The sequence below is a fragment of the Ursus arctos genome, unplaced genomic scaffold (genome assembly GCF_023065955.2).
Source record: "Ursus arctos isolate Adak ecotype North America unplaced genomic scaffold, UrsArc2.0 scaffold_12, whole genome shotgun sequence".
NCBI classification, from domain to species: domain Eukaryota; kingdom Metazoa; phylum Chordata; class Mammalia; order Carnivora; family Ursidae; genus Ursus; species Ursus arctos.
In genome coordinates, this window is record NW_026622786.1 from 13,025,333 (window position 1) to 13,043,531 (window position 18,199).

At 39.5% G+C, this 18,199-nt stretch overlaps 2 protein-coding genes across 47 annotated transcripts in view; one reads left to right on the forward strand and one right to left on the reverse strand.

The window, feature by feature from the left end:
* LRIG2 (leucine rich repeats and immunoglobulin like domains 2) overlaps nucleotides 1–18,199 on the reverse strand; it is a 153,621-nt gene that overhangs the window by 124,571 nt on the left and 10,851 nt on the right. For 2 of the 4 annotated variants that reach the window (XM_057310356.1, XM_057310359.1), the window contains exons 3-6: nucleotides 17,391–17,480; nucleotides 15,547–15,629; nucleotides 9,179–9,272; nucleotides 7,407–9,044 (exon numbers count right to left, since the gene is read on the reverse strand). In XM_057310356.1, coding sequence (XP_057166339.1) covers nucleotides 7,407–7,513 — 107 coding nt within the window. In that variant the 5' untranslated portion in view covers nucleotides 7,514–9,044; nucleotides 9,179–9,272; nucleotides 15,547–15,629; nucleotides 17,391–17,480. The remainder of the gene's footprint in view (nucleotides 1–7,406; nucleotides 9,045–9,178; nucleotides 9,273–15,546; nucleotides 15,630–17,390; nucleotides 17,481–18,199) is intronic. The other 2 variants (XM_057310358.1, XM_057310357.1) reach the window with 1 other exon arrangement.
* LOC113244413 (monocarboxylate transporter 1) overlaps nucleotides 10,132–18,199 on the forward strand; it is a 55,598-nt gene continuing 47,530 nt past the window's right edge. For 15 of the 43 annotated variants that reach the window (XM_048220654.2, XM_044378660.3, XM_044378665.3 and 12 more), the window contains exons 1-4: nucleotides 10,206–10,347; nucleotides 12,348–12,434; nucleotides 16,935–17,068; nucleotides 17,396–17,497. The gene's annotated coding sequence lies outside the window, so the exon portion shown is untranslated. Of the gene's footprint in view, nucleotides 10,348–12,068; nucleotides 12,230–12,255; nucleotides 12,435–16,934; nucleotides 17,069–17,395; nucleotides 17,498–18,199 lie in introns of those variants that run through there. The other 28 variants (XM_044378666.3, XM_048220667.2, XM_048220656.2 and 25 more) reach the window with 20 other exon arrangements.

Genomic DNA, 18,199 nt, shown 5'->3' on the forward strand with positions numbered 1-18,199 from the left:
ATGGGTAATCTCTGTCCAGTCCTGTAATGAGGAGTGCAGTTGGTTAAGTAAAGACCCAGAGATTTGGGTTGTCATGGTTAGGTCTGCAGGAGGAGGAGAGAGAGGATAGGGAACGTCAGTGCAGCCATATTAAGCATGCCTCCATGTTCTTGTTTTCAACCCTTCTCCTTGTGAATCTCCCATGCATGTTTATCTACTGCTTTTTCATTTAGGAGCAAGGGTAAAGTTACAAGGGAAAAGCAATTACGGACTAAAAAGTCTCATTCTTGGGCTTTAGGAATGTTACCCTCTGGGACACCTGGGTGGCTCAGTCGGTTAAGTGTCTGCCTTTGGCTCAGGTCATGATCCCAGGGTCCTGAGACTGAGTCTCACATCAGGCTCATTGCTCAGTGGGGAGCCTGCTTCTCCCTCTGCCTGTCACTCCCCCTGCTCATGGTCTCTCTCTCTGACAAATAAATACATAAAATCTAAAGAGAGAGAGAGAGAGAGGAGAAAAAAAGGGATGTTACCCTCCTGGGCTTCCCTGAGAAAACGAGTAACATTCAGATGCATATTTCGTCCAAGTACTTCAGTATTTGAGGAACCGTAAGAAAAGAATAAGGATTTTTTTTTTTTTTTACAAAAATGGATAATAGAACAAAGAGAAGAGCCTTTGTAAAATTATGTTGGAAAACAATAATTTAAACTTCAAACTGCTGGGCAGCCCCCTCAGGTCCCCTCCCTCCTTAGGAGCTTCATACTATCACTTTGCTATCGCTCGATAAACCTTGCTTTGCTGCCCACCAAAAAAAACCCCCCACCAAAACAAAACCTCAAACTGCTGGTTATGTAAACAGATTAATTGGCTGATTTTTGCAATGCCACACTTACAGGTAGGTAATGTTTCCAAAACTCTCAAGTATTTGGAATATAGTCCGGGGACTAGATATCAGCGCGTAAACAGCCATCAAAAAGTACATGCACTTTGTTTCTTCAGAACTTAAAGTACCCTCACACAGTCATTCAATTGTGTATAAAATAAAGAGATCAAGTACACAGACCAGAGATTCTGGTAGCAGACAGCAGAGTCCATTCAGATGATCTAGAAGGCAGAGCAACTTGCTAGAGCTGTTTAGCCTAGAAAATAACCCTGGGGGCTATTTACAATGACGATAAAATAGCTACCTTTTACTGAGTGCTTACCATGGTCTACTGGTCACTATTCTATGTAGCTATTATCCCCAATTTACCGGTGAGAAAACTGAGACATGGATTAAATAACTTGATGTGCTACGATGGACGGAGGCAAGTTCAAAGCCACCTCTGTCAAACTTCAAAACTTCAGTCCCACCTATTTTGTTTTACTGCTCTATATTCCAATCCCAACTCTTTCCTAATAGATTTTCAAATGAAGATATCTATCTTCCATATCGTCTGATAAAAAGCACAGGGAACTATGTAACGTATTTTAAGACATTTAAAATATAATACATACAAATTTGTTGGTATTTAAAGAGTAAACTTTAAATATCTGGAAAATTCGGGTGCCTGGGTGGCTCAGTCGGTTCAGTGTCTGCCTTCGGCTCAGGTCATGATCCCAGGGTCCCGGCATCGAATCCCAAGTCGGGCTCCTTGCTCCACCGGGAGTCTGCTTCTCCCTCTGCCCCTCCCCCCACCTGTTCTCTCAATCTCTCTCTCTCTCTGAAAAATAAATAAAATCTTTTAAAAATAAATAAATACCTGGAAAATTCAGTTATATGGAAAATAAGCGACAACGCCTTCATTAATTCATGTGTTGATTCAATGAAGGCTTGATTGTGTATCTTCTATGTGTGTTTCAACATGACTTAAAGGACCTTCTTGAACCAAAACTCCTTCAGCTGTGTGGTGATTAAATTGCTGCAGTTTGCATGGGACTCTTTAGAGTTTTCGCAATCTAACTCCCATACTCCAAGAAACCCCTCAGTCCCGGGAAAATCAGGACAGTTGGTGGCTCGAGCTTCACCACACGTACGGGTGCTTTAAAGTTGCTTTTGGGTGATGGTGCTGATTATAAATAGGATCTTTATCCTTGATCCTGTTAGAGAGGCTTAAGTCCTCTCTTAGGGAGAAAGAAGCAGCTCAGTTTCTGTTTCTGTGGGAGCACCTCAAGCGATGGGGAAACTTTTTCCCGAAACCTCATTTCATTTTTAGTTTTTTTGTCAAAATTTTATACACTTCTTTTGCATTCTGGATGAAAAATCTATCTCAGTGAAGCTTCCACCCACTTTTCTTGTCCCATCCATTGCTACCATATGAAATGAACTGAATCTTTTCCCCATGTGATTGCACTTTAAATATTTAAAGGAATCTTGGATGGCCCCAATATTTTCACCTTCAAACAACACATCTCCTAACCATTCAACATTTCTCAAATTCTTTTACCGTGATTACTCTCTTCTGAATGCAGTTCAGTTTGGTCATATTCAAATTGTAGCGTCTTAAATGGTAGCTTTGAGAAATCCAATCAGCAGACTACAGCAGCTATATCACCACCTTTATCTAGAATGTGTGCTTCCTTACCTTAGTATTTTTCTTGGCAGTCATTAGCTTAGATTAAGTTCATATCTACTAAAACTTCCAAGCATTTAAAAAAAGTTTTTATTGATTAATTTTAGTAGTCTCTACACCCAACGTGGGGCTCGAACCCACAACTCAAGAGTGGCCTGCTGTTCCAACTGAGTCAGCCAGGTGCCCCCCCCCCAAGCATTTTTCTGTGATACTTCTGCTAGGCTATATTATTTATATTCTGTACATGCAGTTATTTTTTTCTAGCTTGAAGTACAGGATCTTACATTTACCTCTGTAAACTTAATTTTCAATCGCCCTCCTTTAAAAAAAAATCACTCATTCTCAACTTTGTTTGATGAGCATATTTTCATGTCAATGACAGAACTGTTAAAAAGACAAGGCTTTCATTGGCAAACTTTATGTTTGTATTCATCTGCTAACTAGTTACAATAATTTAACCCATTTGTAGCTAACCTAATTTACAAATAATAATACATATTTTCCTACTTCATTCCATACAAAAACAACGTGATAGGAAACGGAAGTCAGCCATGATAGAAAATGCTTTGTGACAAAGAGCTATTTGCTACTTCTGTGGAATTGCTTTCTTAGCCACACACTTTAGGCCAAAGATAGCATGTCCCACTGTAATTCTCCACTTCACTTACTGGGCTTGGCACCGAGTACGCTTTGGTTATTAAGGAAGATCAAATCTTCTCTTAAAGAACAAAGATTTGGGGCACCTGGGTGGCTCCATCAGTCAAGGATCTGACTCTTGACTTCAGCTCAGGTCATGATCTCTGAGTTGTGAGAGCGAGCCATGCACAGGATTCTGTGCTGGGCATGGAGCCTGCTTAAGATTCTCTCTCTCTCCCTCTCCCTCAGTGCCCCCCACCTCTAAAAAAAAAAAAAAGAACAAAGATTTGCCCAGGTGAGTTCAAAAGAAGAGTCCTGAATAAGCTTAGGAATAAATATACAAATTTATTCCTTTGAAAGGAAACAATACATTTTCAAGCTCAAGGTTTGTTGTGTTTGTTAAAACTATCAGAGACAGTTGAAGCTAGTAGTCAAATACATTAGCTTTGGCCTGGTTCAACTCCTGATTCTACCACTTGCCAATTGTTTTACTTTGGGCAAATATATTAATTTTAGCACAGTGCCTAGCATCTAGTGAGAGCTCTAAAGATAAGAGTAACTACTATTTACTGAGCAACATTTTATGTTAGGTATTACATAAGGGCCTAGGATACGTACACTGCTTAACATGCTGTCTCATTTTCTCCTAACAATTCAAGTAGAAACTTCTGTTATACCCAAATCACATATGAGAAAATTGAGGCATAGAAAGATTATGCAATTTGCTTAAGTTAAAAGTGTAAGAAAGGATATACACTAAGTTTATCTAACTCTAGACCAGGAGCCCAAACACAATTCTACCCTGCCAGTCCCTGATACCTTTAGCAGTTTGAGTAGTAAGGATATTGACCACCAGCCCATCAGGGAATTTCCAGGAACCCCAAAAGTCCTCCATGGTATGGTCTTATCTTTCATCAGAGTGAGGTTCTGGTCCTCAGCCCTATAGGCTTAGAAATCCAATCTGTTGGGGCACCTGGGTGGCTCAGTTGTTAAGCGTCTGCCTTCGGCTCAGGGCGTGATCCCGGCGTTCTGGGATCGAGCCCCACATCAGGCTCCTCCGCTATAAGCCTGCTTCTTCCTCTCTCACTCCCCCTACTTGTGTTCCCTCTCTCACTGGCCGTCTCTCTCTCTGTCAAATAAATAAATAAAATCTTAAAAAAAAAAAAAATCCAATCTGTTAACACACGGATTTTGAATTCAGCTCCCAGAGCCTGGTATTCAAATTCAGAGCACCAGTGTATTCATAATGAAAATTATGAGCATAAATAGAAAGAAATACAATAGCTAAGGCCTAAAACATTCATGTCCTGGGGTGCCTGGCTGGCTCAGTCAATAGAGCATTCAACTCTTGATCTTGGGGTTGTGAGTTGAAGCCCCACGTTGGGATTACTTAAAAAATTAAAAATTAAAAAAAAAATAAACAAAAACATTCTTGTCCTGTGACCAATATTTGGGAATCAGATTGTAAGAGCAGGTTGCTTACGGAGCATGGAACTAGAAATAAGGATGTCTGTTTTATGAGTGAATGTTTGCTAGAACAAAATCCATCCAACTCCAAAGCGGCACTTTACCTGCTTCCAAAATCGAACAGACCAGTGTAACCTCTCACCTAAAAACACTTGGATAAACACCACCAGGATTTGCCTCCTAGATCCTCTTTCTTCCTAAGTTTTCAGGGCCGACCCGTGCTGACTCTATGTTCTTTCTTGAATTTAGGTTAATTTTTTTTTCAGGTTACAGCATAATTCTTTTTCACTAAGATTCTGAACAGCTATACTTTGATACATAATGCATTGATCTGAAGGTTTAAATCTAAAAGGGCAGCTTGACCTCCAGGTTCTTGGTGGGGAGTCCTCTCACTGAGGCCACAAAGTACTAATAGCAGCAATAAGAGACAGACCCCCTCCAATGGAAGCTGCCTTCTCCTCTATGAAACTTTTGCTGGCTGGCTCTCAGCTTCAGAAACAGAGACTGTTGTCAACAATTTTCACCTACCTACTCTAATCTAAAAGGTGACAAACACTGTTTCTGTAACTACTGAAAGAGATAGGCTGGTTGAAGATTTCCATGGCTCTGCTGACTGCCTGGCTATGCCAGCTCTGGGGGAATTCAGTGTACGGGGTGTGAAAGAATTTTTTTCTTGGCTCTTTGCTGTAGGTCCAGGCAGCTACAGCAACAGCAGTGGTTGCTACTCTCATGCACAGCTTCCAGAATGCCTGGGAGTCTCCTGCTGATAACAATATGGAATGCCTGGAACCAAAGAGGTTGGAAGCCCTATCAGCTACAGCAGCTGAAAGTTACCCCAGAACCTTCGGGCTCAGGGTAACTTCAGAACCTCAAGGCAAGGAATGGATGCCTCGCTGCGCACATGTGCCACACGACAGCCATGCACAGCAGATCATAAGAATAGTGTGGACAAACTCCTCTCATCTCCTTCTGCAGGTGAGGCGTTTACGTATCTTCAGGCACAAAGCAAAGGCAGAGCATGAGGGGCGGGGGGGGGTTTCCCAGCATTACTGAGAAGGTACAAGAACTGAAGCCCTCAGGGCCTACCATTCCCTTCTACAGGATGGAAAGACTCTCAGGGAGCCCTGGAGTTCCTAGTGCCTGGACACAGAACACTGGATGGAGTCGATGACTCCACAGCCTCTCCCTGAAAAGATCTCTAGATGATGCTGGGAGAGAGGGGTAGAGCTAATCAGGGAAGTCAAGATACAGTTACTAATTCTCCTCGTTGAAAGCCAAACAGGAGACTAGACTATCAAGTCTACTCACTCAGATACCATGATTTCTTACCATATCTCACCTCTCCCCAACATTCATACATGAAAATGAAGTTCCCATCAGTGTTGGGGGGTTAACTGAGTAGGAAGACATGGCCCCTTTATGACTCCAGATTCTTGCAAGAAGTTTGTTTTCTGAACATTCCCCTCTGTGCACTCCCTTCTTGTCTTAATTGGCCCTACCCATTGAGGTAGATTCCACATCTTCCTCCTGGATCTTTGGATTGGCTCAAGCCTCTGACCCCTCCACTGCAGAGTCTAAAAGCAGGGAGATGGCCAAAATAGGCAGTCAGGGAAGAACACAGGCATTCCTATTGCATCTGCTCAGTCTCTCAGCAATCCTCATGTCAGGGAATCTCTCAAGTTTACAGGCTGGGGCCACAGAGAGTCTCCCCTTCCTCAGTCACTGTGTAACACATGGAGCAGGGTCTCTCAGAGGCTGTCTGCCGAGTACTGAAAGTCAGAGATGCTGTTGTTGAATGTGGGTGTTTTCCAGCAGCTCTGTTCTGGATGTAATTCCTCAGAGCTGCTCCCTGGCTCTGCGTAAGCTAGGTTCTGGATGACTCCCAGCATGACTCCTTACCCTTTCTCTTGTTGTCACTGGCTGTCAGAATTGCTGTTCATGGCTGCCACAGGTAACTCCTATTATAAGGGTTGTTGTTGTGATTTTTAATTATTAGAGAGCTGACACACTCAGTTGAAAGACTTCCACAAAGCCAGGCAACAGGTTACCACTTTACCACTTTAGCAAGGATTGCTCGACTGATCGATTCAAAGGCATCTGTTGAACACTGGCAAGTGCACCTGATGATGTGGAAGGGAACAAAGATGAATGAGAGAAGGGATTCTCTCCTCAAAAAAGGCCACATTGTAGGTGCACACAGAAATCACTGTAATAAAAGATAAGCATATAAGGACAAGTCACCGTTACACTCTCCGCACCTGGAAAAGTTCAAGACGAGAATTTGCACCTACCAGGCCACTAGCCACGTGCCTATTGATCAGCTGAGGTAGTCCGAGTCTGTTTTGGCCTCAGAAACCAATGCCAAGATGAATTGTAACATGTTAGGCACCATAAAGCAAATATTTTTTTAATGCTCTGTGTGCATGTAACAGGAGCTCAGTGTGTTAACACTTTCCTTTAAAGGGATCTCTTTTAATTTAATGAAATGGGTTGACTGCCATTCACTTCCCTTTAATAGCAAGAGAAATAGAAGTCAAACTTCTCTTCCCTGTTCCTCAGGGCAACTAACAAGAGAACAAACAGGGTTCAGTACCAGGAATAAAGTTGACTCATACTCTTAGGCTTTCTCTCCTTTTAGAACACATTGATTGAAGACTTGGAATGGGATAACATTCATTCGCATAGAGAAACAGATGAGGTCGCCAAGGAAGAGAGGGTAGGGAGGGAATAGGGAAAATGAGGTAAAGGAATAGGGACAGTGGCTGTTGTACTACCTTTGACAAAGTCTCTTCATCTCAGAAGAAAAGATTGTTCCAGGGGGATTATATTCTAGGCAGCATGATGAGGATGAGTAGAAATCATATATATCCTGGCCGACCATCCTAGGTGAAGAGAGTAAGTCTTGTGAAAAGAGTAACACGAATGAATATATCTTTGTGGCCTAGTACCAGTCCAAGGTCCCCAGGTCTACAAAACTTAAAAACAAACCAACAAGAGTAGGGGTGCCTGACTGGTTCAATCAGTACAGCATGTGACTCTTGATCTGAGGGTCATGAGTTTGAGTCCCATACTGGGCATAGAGTTTATTTAGAAAAAAAAAAAAAAAAAAAAGTCTATGCTCTAGCATACAGAATTAGTAGCAGAGGGGAGGTGAAGCTTTCCCAAGGCAGGAATCTCAACGGGTACCACTGAACAATCTCAGGTCAAGAGGTAAGAACCTAAAACCCAGGAGGTGGCCCATAGTACACAAAAGATTTGTAGGGGACAGGGGTGCCTGGGTGGCTCAGTGGGTTAAAGTGTCTTACTCTTGATTTTGGCTCAGGTCATGATCTCAAGGTTGTGAGATGGAGTCATGCGTCGGGCTGCACGCTGGGCGTGGAGCCTGCTTAAGATTCTCTCTCCCCCTCTGTCCCTCCCCCAACCCCCGCACATGCTCTCTTTCATGCTCTCTCTCAAAAACAAACAAACAAAGATTTGTAGGGGATAAGGACACCATATCTTTTCCATAAATGTATTTCAAAATAGTGACACAAAAGAAAACAGGACATGAGGAGCTCCTACACTGGGTTCATGGCTTTCTAGATAGAAGGGGTAGAAATAATGCCTCTTCTTGCAGTGAATTCTTAGCCATTTTTTCCCCTGCATCATTGCCTTTGCTATCCCTCTTACTGTTCATAACTGTCACATAGCCTTTACCTGGTATTTAAATGTTCATATGTTTGTTTTTATACATACTATAAACTACTTGAGGGCAGTGATCATATCTTTATACCTTCAATGACAACTACCTCAGTGCCTGTTCTCAGTAGGTCATTAAGAAATGTTGTTTGATTTGATATTATAGGAGAATTAGGGTCAACAGCTGCAAGGGCTGGCAATCCATAGGTTTCTGGCCAAGAATTTCCATGAGGCAAGGCAACATTTGGCAATTACAAGGGCATTCCAGTGAAGTGAAGAGGAGTGTCAGATTTTGCAATAGTTCTGTAAATAAGATAGATTTTCTGGAGTGGCTGGGTTCGTGGAAAAACATGTGCTGAATGGCAAAAAGCAATCTGGGTTCTCACCTTTATACCAATCATTACAGCAAGATACAATCTCCGCTAGATTCAAATAGGAAGGGGTGACATTCATAAGTTTTCTTAGCACTACTCAGCATTATGCCAGGTATTGTACATGCAGAATATTTTTTAAATGCTATTACTGACCTCAAACTTAAAATCCTAATGGGAATTCAATGTGTACATACCCAAACTAGTCAGAAAACAATATGAGTGTTACATTGAATAACAGATTAAATGTTACAGCATTGCTGTCCTAAAGAAGGCAGTCTTGAGATGGGTCTTGGAAGCCCCCTAATTTTTGTAGGTCTTTGCTCCTTTGTGGCTTCACAAAGTTCTCTATCTTGTGGACATCTGGAACATAAAAAAGTTAATTGCTTAACCACCTTCCTCCATCCCCCACTACCAACTCCACCTCATCCCCACCTATTAGTATTCCAAGACAGTATTTCATATAGTTGGTGTAATAACGTGTTTTATTGGCGTACCTGGGCAGCTCAGTCAGTTAAGCATCTGCCTATGGCTCAGGTCATGATCCCGGGGTCCTGGGATCGAGTCCTGCATCGGGCTCCCTGCTCAGCTCTTTAAAAAAAAAGAAAGAAAAGTGATTCAAAAGAGACACTGAATATGAAGACATTTTGGACTACCTTAAACTGAATTGTTTCCCTTTAATGCAAAGCTTTTATATATGACCAAAAAAAAAGTTTAAACAAAGTGATAAGAAAGTATTGTGCCATAGATTAACTTATATCATTAGTTTCTTAGTGGAATATAAAATAATGGTGTACCCTAGAATCTGTGGTGTCTTAGATTCAATGAGAATGGTCACATTATATTTGTATAAGTGCTTCATGGTTTATATATTAACTCATTTTGGTCATCATAATAACCTTGTAATATCAGGAGCAGAATATTAGCCCCAGTTTTATCTATGGGAAAAAATAAGGCAAATGAAATAATCTACTCAAACATCAGGATAAGGATTCATTCTAATTCAGTCCTCTAGAATAAGCCTAAAGTCCTTTTTTCCCCTCTAAATTTACAAGGCTGATATCTTAGTGCTAGCATTAAAAAAAAAAAAAAAAAAAAAAAGCAGCTTTGATGAGAATGAACATAGTAGTTCAGGATCAACATTGAATATGTCTCTTTTTTGGCAAGGAAAGTGAATAGTCAGGGTTTTAACAATAATAAATTACTATTACAAACAGCCTGGTAATGCGCCTAGCACATAAAAGATGTTAAATAAATAATACATGTTGTATTACTCAGGATACTTAACGCTGGCTCTCCCAGAGGTCAAACCCTGAATCCTTAGTGGCTTAACCAACAAAAATTTCTATCTCACGCATGTCATGTATCTAGCACAGGGTGGCAGGCGGTGAAGGCCGTGTGTCGCTCCACCCCTTCACTCAGTAGCCAACAGGACTCAGGTTCTCCCATCTTATAGCGGTACCATGTGCAATATGTAACCTCCCAGCTTGCTGTGACAGGATAAAAAGGGTTAGAGGAGGCATATCAGCTTATAACTTGTGCAGTCTGAAAGTGCCTGCAAGTGATACCAGTCACTTCTTTCACAAGCCATTAGCCAGAAGTAATCACAGGACCCCAACCTATCTGAAGGGAGGCTGGGAAAAGCAGAGGAGCAGTGAAATATTTGGTGAGTACTGTCCATACCACAGTAGTCCTATAATTATTTTCTTGAGGGCAAGAATCTGTTTTATTTGCTGATATTCCCAAAAATCTAGAAGCGTGTCTGGCTTACAGTATTCACTAACAATTATTGAATGAATAAATCAATGAATTAATAAATGGCATCTGAAGCTGTTTTTCCTCATTTAACTATGAATCTGAAAAGTTTTCAGAAAGAATTAAGATATTCAAGTTCAGGTTAACATTTCAGAAACAGTATTGACAAGACAAAACTTTGATAAGAATTTATTTGAAGTTGGCAAACTCATTCTCAAATGTAATTACAAATTACACAAAATCTTATCTACGGGAGCTTGATGATTCTTTAGATTGACTAAAATATAAGGAAATACAACACTTGACTCTAAAAGCCAGTTTGGATGGTTGGTTTCCTTTAAAAAATGAACACAGACTGCAATCTTCCTAGAAATGATCGCTTAGGGAGTTGGGAACAATTTGCCATGATGATAAGAATTTAGATTGTGGTGATACGAGAAGGCAAGCAGCAGTCAGGCATGGGGAAAGCACAATAAGTAGCTGTCCTTTTGGCTCTAATTCAACACCTGTTCTTAACATTACCTGCATGATAGGAGGGCACAGAAAGTTCAATATTTGGTTTTCACAAAGGAATCTCAAAGTGATTATGAGATGTAATTCATCATTTATTCCACAAATGTTTATTAAGCACCAAATGTGTGCATGCACAATGCTTGGTGCTGGAGATTCAGGTGCAAAAGACAGATATGAGTCCTACCCCGAATGGAACTTGGAGTCTAATAGAGAAGATAGACACTGAACAACTATTATAATGAGCATGACACAGGTTGCAAAAGGGGAAGTAACAGGTGCTATGGAGTGAACTGGGAAACTTCTTGGTTTTCAGCAGTAAGAAAGTAGGGTCAGGGAAGAGCTCAAGAAACTGACATTTCAATTAAAATCCAGAGGATAAGGAGGATTTGGCATGGCTTACAGTGAGGGAGGGAAAGAGAATTCCGGATGGAGGGAACAGCTCGTCTTCACAACCCCACTAGGAAATCTCAATAGGATTACATGCTTAATCATATAGGTGGAGAAGTGGTAGAAGAAAGTGACTTGTTCAAAGTATGCTGTTTAACAAGTTGCTTAATTAGGACTCTAAGCGACATTCTTTACATAACAGAGCAGGGCACACGATTGTTTCTCTAAGGTAGATTCTTTCCTGACCCAAACAGAGCTGAGCCGGTCACTCCCATAGCCCATCAGGTACATCAATCAGCCACGAACCAGACTGATGTAACAGATACAAATTTTCAGCCTGCTTCACAGCACGCAGGATAAGAACTAAAGAGCCCTAAATGGCTTTCATGCAGGAAGAGGGTGGGGTGTAGTGGCAGAGGGGGAAGCTTCCTCGGGGAGAGCCAAGTGCTAAAAGCAGCTGCATGTGACATTTCCAACAACAGCCCTCCCTCCCTCATTGTGTATGAGACACACATCAGATGTTCTGGTTTATGATTTCAGCTTCAGAGTACATACCCTTCGAGGTCCAAGCTCATGTATCTCTTCCTGGCATGGTGCCTGCTCATTAACTGGGCTCGAAAGTTCATCTGAGACAGATAACCAAATGCTGAGAATATCAGGATCCCTTTCTCCTACCCTCAAGGAGGCCTGGAATCTCATGGTGCCCAGCCTCTGGACTTGCTAGAAAGTGACAAAGCACAGGCTACCAAAAAGATTCTGTCCAGATGCCAGGACCGTATCAGAACACAAGGTCACTTATAGCTGCTGTCTTCCCCCATTTATATCAGCCCAGAGGACAATCCATTCTCTTTCCTTTGGAGGACACAATAAAGGCTAACTCTTGGAAGTCCCAGGTAAGTGCCACTTTATCCATTAGGTAGACCAGACCTTAGGAGAGCTATCAAGTCTTTGCCTTTCATTTTGTGTTTCCCTCTCCTGGTAAAATAAAGTAGAAAAATCTATTATTTACAGGGATCTGATAACAGGAAAGCATTTACAGGCCTTTGATTCTTTGATTCAAGAGCACAGATCCTGAAGTGACTGAGATGTCAGCAAATGGTATGTTTGCATTAACAATTAATCTCCAAAAATTTAAGTTCCTGATATTCTGATCATTTAAAAATGTATTACTTTAGAGATTTCTGTTAAGTGTTGGTGTTGAAATCTGTTATTTGTTCTAAAAATGCTGGGTCATATAATCTCTCACATTACCTTCCCAAATATCTAATGCAACTAAAAAACCACTGTAAAATAAATGTCAGAGGGTTTTCTTTTTAAAGAACAAAATTACAATAATAACAATAATTTGTTCTAATCTAAATGACAGCAGTCTCTGAGCATCGAGGCTGCTCGTTTCATCACTGGGTGGCCACATTCATATGCCTTTTTGTCAGAAATCTTTTCATAACCAAACATTAGGCCCAATTTGGGGTGATCTGAAAGACAGGCTGGCATGGGAAGAAGCATGCTAAAGTTAGTAGTGAGGTTTTATCAGGGTTCCTTAGTCCACACTATTCCTCAACTACCACAAGTACAACTCTGAAGTAGTAATAAACAACTTCTTACTTTAGGGCAAAATAACTCCTGGGAAATTCATTCATTAAGTCTATATTCAAAGAAAATCTATATTCATTGTACTGAATAAGACATGATTACTGCCTTATAATATATAATTTAGTGGAGATTATTATATACTAGACTGTCTGCTCCAAGGTCAGGTTTGGGGTCTGTTTCAAGTACCACTTTATACCCAAGTATAGCAGTGTCTGCCTCATGATAGGTACTCAATAAATATTGGTTGAATGTGTAAATGTATGAACAGATATGTACATGATGTTCCTTTTCATATGTAAGTGTGTACTACATTCTTTGACAAACACATGGTTGATTACAGTTGCATAAACATTTCGGTATCAGCCATCAATAACTCAGATTTTAGTAGGTCCCATGGAAACAGTTGATTTTAATTTTTACTTCTTGTAATCAGTCTGTGGCCTTGAGGTTAATAGCACTGGCTGGGGAAACAGGAAGAATATAAGAAAGAGGGATATTTAAATCACCATCCTGAAGTTGTATTTAGAGGTTTTATTCCAAATGCACTATTCTGAAAACAAGTACAAAGTGTGTGTGTTTTTTTCTTGGCAAATGCTAATTCAAAAATAGGAAGAAAATCTATGTTACCATGTTATTTGAGATACCCTTTATCCTAATTTTTTTTCTCTTCATCCTAAAGTTTTTCCATTTCTTTTTTCAGACTTGAAAGAACAGAGTTGCCAACTATGGCATTATAATAAATAAATAGAAAGGAAGAAAGATGAGATAAGGATCTTAGGAATAAGAAAATCCAATATTGTTTGGCCTTGGTTAAGTTTGGACTTAACTTTTTCATCTGTAAAATAGAGGGTGTTGAGTTAAGTTATTTCTAAAACATCCTCCAGTTTGAATTTTCTGTGATTTCATCTGACAAGCAAACTCTCCCCTTTGTCATCTTGTTTTTTGCAGAATGCTCAATTTTTTCCAGTTTTTTTTTTTAAATCACTTACCACAGATGCTTAAAATAAAAAGCTCTCTATATAGAATGTCTGCCCTTTTCTTTCCCCAAGTAGTCATGGCACAACTTAAAAATTATAAAATATATCCAAATAAAGATATAAAGAAGAAAATAAATACCACTCCATAAACCCACTACTGAGTTATAATCTTCTATTACTTCAGTGCCCATACTTTTATGCATATTTATTTAAAAAATAAAATTGTGATCACTTTGTACTTAAGTGTTTTGAAACCTGCATTCTTTACCTAATAATACACCATAAAGATTTCCTCACATTCTTCTAAAGCATAATTTTTCTTCATGCTGCATTTGCAATCCACTATTAAATACTACAATTTAACTCACCTATTATTGCTAGACATGTAGATTATTTATAATCTGTGTTATAAATAACATTGTAGTGAGGGCGCCTGGGTGGCTCAGTCATTAAGCGTTTGCCTTTGGCTCAGGGCATGATCCCGGCGTTCTGGGATCAAGCCCTGCATCAGGCTCCTCTGCTGGGAGCCTGCTTCTTCCTCTCCCACTCCCCCTGCTTGTGTTCCCTCTCTCCCTGGCTGTCTCTCTCTCTGTCAAATAAATAAATAAAATCTTAAATAAATAAATAAATAAATAAAATTGTAGTGAACAAATTTGTACAAGAATAAGTGGTTATTTCCTAAGAACAAATTTTCATAACTAGAGATATTCCTACTAGTAATGTATGAATGCTGGTTTTCCCAGACACCCTGGAGGTTATAAAACAGGTTTTATAATTTAAAGAAATCTTTGCCAATATGCCATCTAAAAAGCCCTTGAGGTCGTAAGCCTTATAATTCAATATCCATATCTGATTATTACTGAATATTTTTGCTTTGTTCATTTGCATCTTTTTTTTTTTTCTGGTTGTCTACTCCATTATTTTGTTCATTTTTCTACTTATTCACTTTTTTTTGAGACACCTCAAATTCCTCATTATTTTTGATGTTGCCCTGCAGGTTCAGGGAGATTCAAAGTTGTTTTTGGAGATCATAATCGCCCTAATTATATGGTCCCAGACCAAAACTTCAAGTAATGTACTTTTTTTTTTTTTAAGTTTTCCTCTGGCCTATCCACAAATCATTTTATGATTTTGTTTTGCTTTTTATTTTAATTTTATTTTTAAAGGTTTTATTTATTTATTTGACAGAGAGAGAGACAGCCAGTGAGAGAGGGAACACAAGCAGGGGGAGTGGGAGAGAAAGAAGCAGGCTCCCAGGGGAGCAGGGAGCCCGATGCGGGGCTCGATCCCAGGACTCCGGGATCACGCCCTGAGCAGAAGGCAGATGCTGAACAACTGAGCCACCCAGGCGCCCCTTGTTTTGCTTTTTAAGTTCCGAACTTATCAGTCATTTTAGCGCTCTATTCTGGAGCACCTTTTCCAACAACATTTTAATAACGAAGTATTTTGAATAAAATACTAAGATTTCATTAATGTTATGCATTGAAACATTCGTAAATCTTAAACACTGGTAGGCCAATATTGGAAAACAGGCAGAAAGTTAGCACATTGCAGGTATTCAATTTTAAATGTACAACTTATTATAGAATATGTATCAATATTATGGCAGCAAAACAAAAGATTTACATTCAGGTACGTACCTACAATTCATCACATTCTGTGGGGGGCACCAGCTAGGTAAATAAACAGGCAAACACCTTGGAAGTGGCTATCTTCACCAGAACTTTAAAAAAAAAAACCCAAAACAATAGCTTTCAGTGGCCTTAACAAATGTGGTGCTCTTTAGAGCCTTTAGAAGAAATACTAAGCTAGAGACACTCGAAAGACATAGAACCCCCTCGCTGGGCTTTGACTTACTGGCTGAGCAGGTTACTGCTGATAGTTGATCATCCAAAAGAACAACCTGTAACTCACTGGCCATGTACGGAATAACAAAGCACATCTTCACGTAACTTACTGTCCCTTTACTTTTATCTGAGCCTGTATCTATTCTTTTCTCATTATATATTATTCTTTTTAAATTTCTCATGTTCTGGGTTGTTTCATATGTATAACTATTTTTAGAATTTGTTTTTTAGCAAAGACAAATCTTTGTGGTAACTTTTTGACTCATTACAAACACTGTCCTTATTGACTTTAAGGATATCACTTTAAAGTCTTTTCTGGGGCATCCTATTTTTTAACAATTTAATACTGAAATGTGTTGGTTGTGATATTAAAATTAATCTAACGTACCAAAAGAACAATAAATCTTAGAACCTGTTAAATGAAAAAAGAGGGACAGAATAGTATATGCCCTATACCATTATATATTAAAAAATGTGTATATTTTTATTTATACAGAAATATGCAGGATACAAAGTAACAAAATGTTACTATTAACATACTCTGAGGAGGTGTGGTGAATAGCTGGGTAACAGGGGTGCAGGATTTCCTTTTCACTGTATATTCCTTGTAACTTAATTTTGTTCCATGTACAGAATTAACAATTTAAAAATAGAATTCAGTTATAAAAATCTTATTGCACATAGTGGGCATTCAATAAACATGGAATGAAAGAATAAATGAATTAAGTAAAATGAATCAGTGACTTAAACTTGCACTAAAGCCTTGCGGTGTTATGTGCCCAAACTGCAGCAAACTTTAAGGCTGTAAATGGTCAATATCTGTAAATCTTCTGAAATGGCAGAATTGTGACATAGCCAAGAAAAGAGCTTTGGTGGCCTTAACAAATGTGGTGCTTTTTAGAGCCTTTAGAAGAACAGCGTTTTTATAAGTGGTTCCAGGCTAGTCCTTTAAAAATTCCTAAGTAAATAAAGCCAGATTATCCTCCATCCCCCAAATCTGTGAAAGAATTACCACTCTTTGGCAAAAACACCTCTTACGGCCTAGAAGAAAATGCACTAACTCTCTTTTTAATAAGTCAGGTCCCAAGCTTGTCTAGTGGCAGTTTTATCAACCTTCCTCTCACTGCTAAATAGTGAAATTTCATAATTGCATGAGACTAAATGGCTATTTATTTTGGCAGGGGGAGAAGGGGTAAATGGAGAGGGAGAATCTTAAGCAGGTGCCACGCCCAGCACGAGGCCTGATCCCGTGACCCTAAGACCATGACCTGAGCCAAAATCAAGAGTCAGAGACTTAACCAACTGAGCCACCCAGGTACCCTTACTAAATGGTTTTTTATTTTTATTTTTTCTTTATTTATTTGAGAGGGACAGAGCAAAAGCAGGGGAGAAAACGACTCCCCACTGAGCAGGGAGCCCAACTCGGGCCTACATCCCAGGATGCTGGGATCATGACCTGAGCCAAAGGCAGACGCTCAGCCAACTGAGCCACCCAGGCTCCCCTAAATGGCCTTTTAAAACAGAAATAAAGACTGAATTGGGGAAAAAACTATTGTCACTTTGTTATATTTCTAAATGGAACCAATCCATTACTCTTTATTACATGCATTTTTTTATTTACGATATTTTCAACTTACAATAGGTTTATTGGGATGTAACCTCATCATAAGTCCGGGAAGATCTGTATCTCCCTATATCTGCCGAGGAAGCTGGTCCTGATTATTTTTCTGAAAAATAATAAAAGGTAGGGGAAACAGACTTCAGATGAGTATGTTTATTGTATCTCTTACTTCAGTGAAGGTAATCAAGAATTTACACTAAGTGCAAAGTTACTTTAGGCTTTGTCTACCACCTTATGTCCTAAGATAAGCAAACCAGCAACCTATTGTGTTATTTAGGTCAAGCTTTAGGGACAAGCATGGATCTAAAACGTGACAGTTTCTTGGAATCAAAATAATAAAGGGATGACAGTGGAATTCTAGCTATTCTTGTTGGGGAGAGGAAGGCTGAATTGTGGAATTCACTACAGCACACAGATTCTTATAAGCGTTTCACCAAAAAAATAAAGATAACTGGATAAAGTGGTTTTACATTGAGCAACTCTATGTAAAATGTTTACAACAAGTGTCTGGCACAGGAGATTTGCTATGTAAATGTTAACCGCTCTTTATCATCATTATTATTATAATGACACCCACCACTTCAAAACAGTCAAAAGTTTTTATTAGCCATACTGTACCTTTATATAAAGCAATCGGTAGGATACCAAGGGAAGAAACAGTCCCTGTTTGTAAGAAGTTTATAGTGATAACATTTTGAAGAACAGAAAGTTAAATTGTTAAAGAAAAAATATTTAGTTTCTTTGAGGCAGCATCTTTTGCTAGTTTAGCTGGAGCCCTGCATCAAAGGCGGAGAAAAAGTCATAGCTCCTTCTTTCCCAAACAAG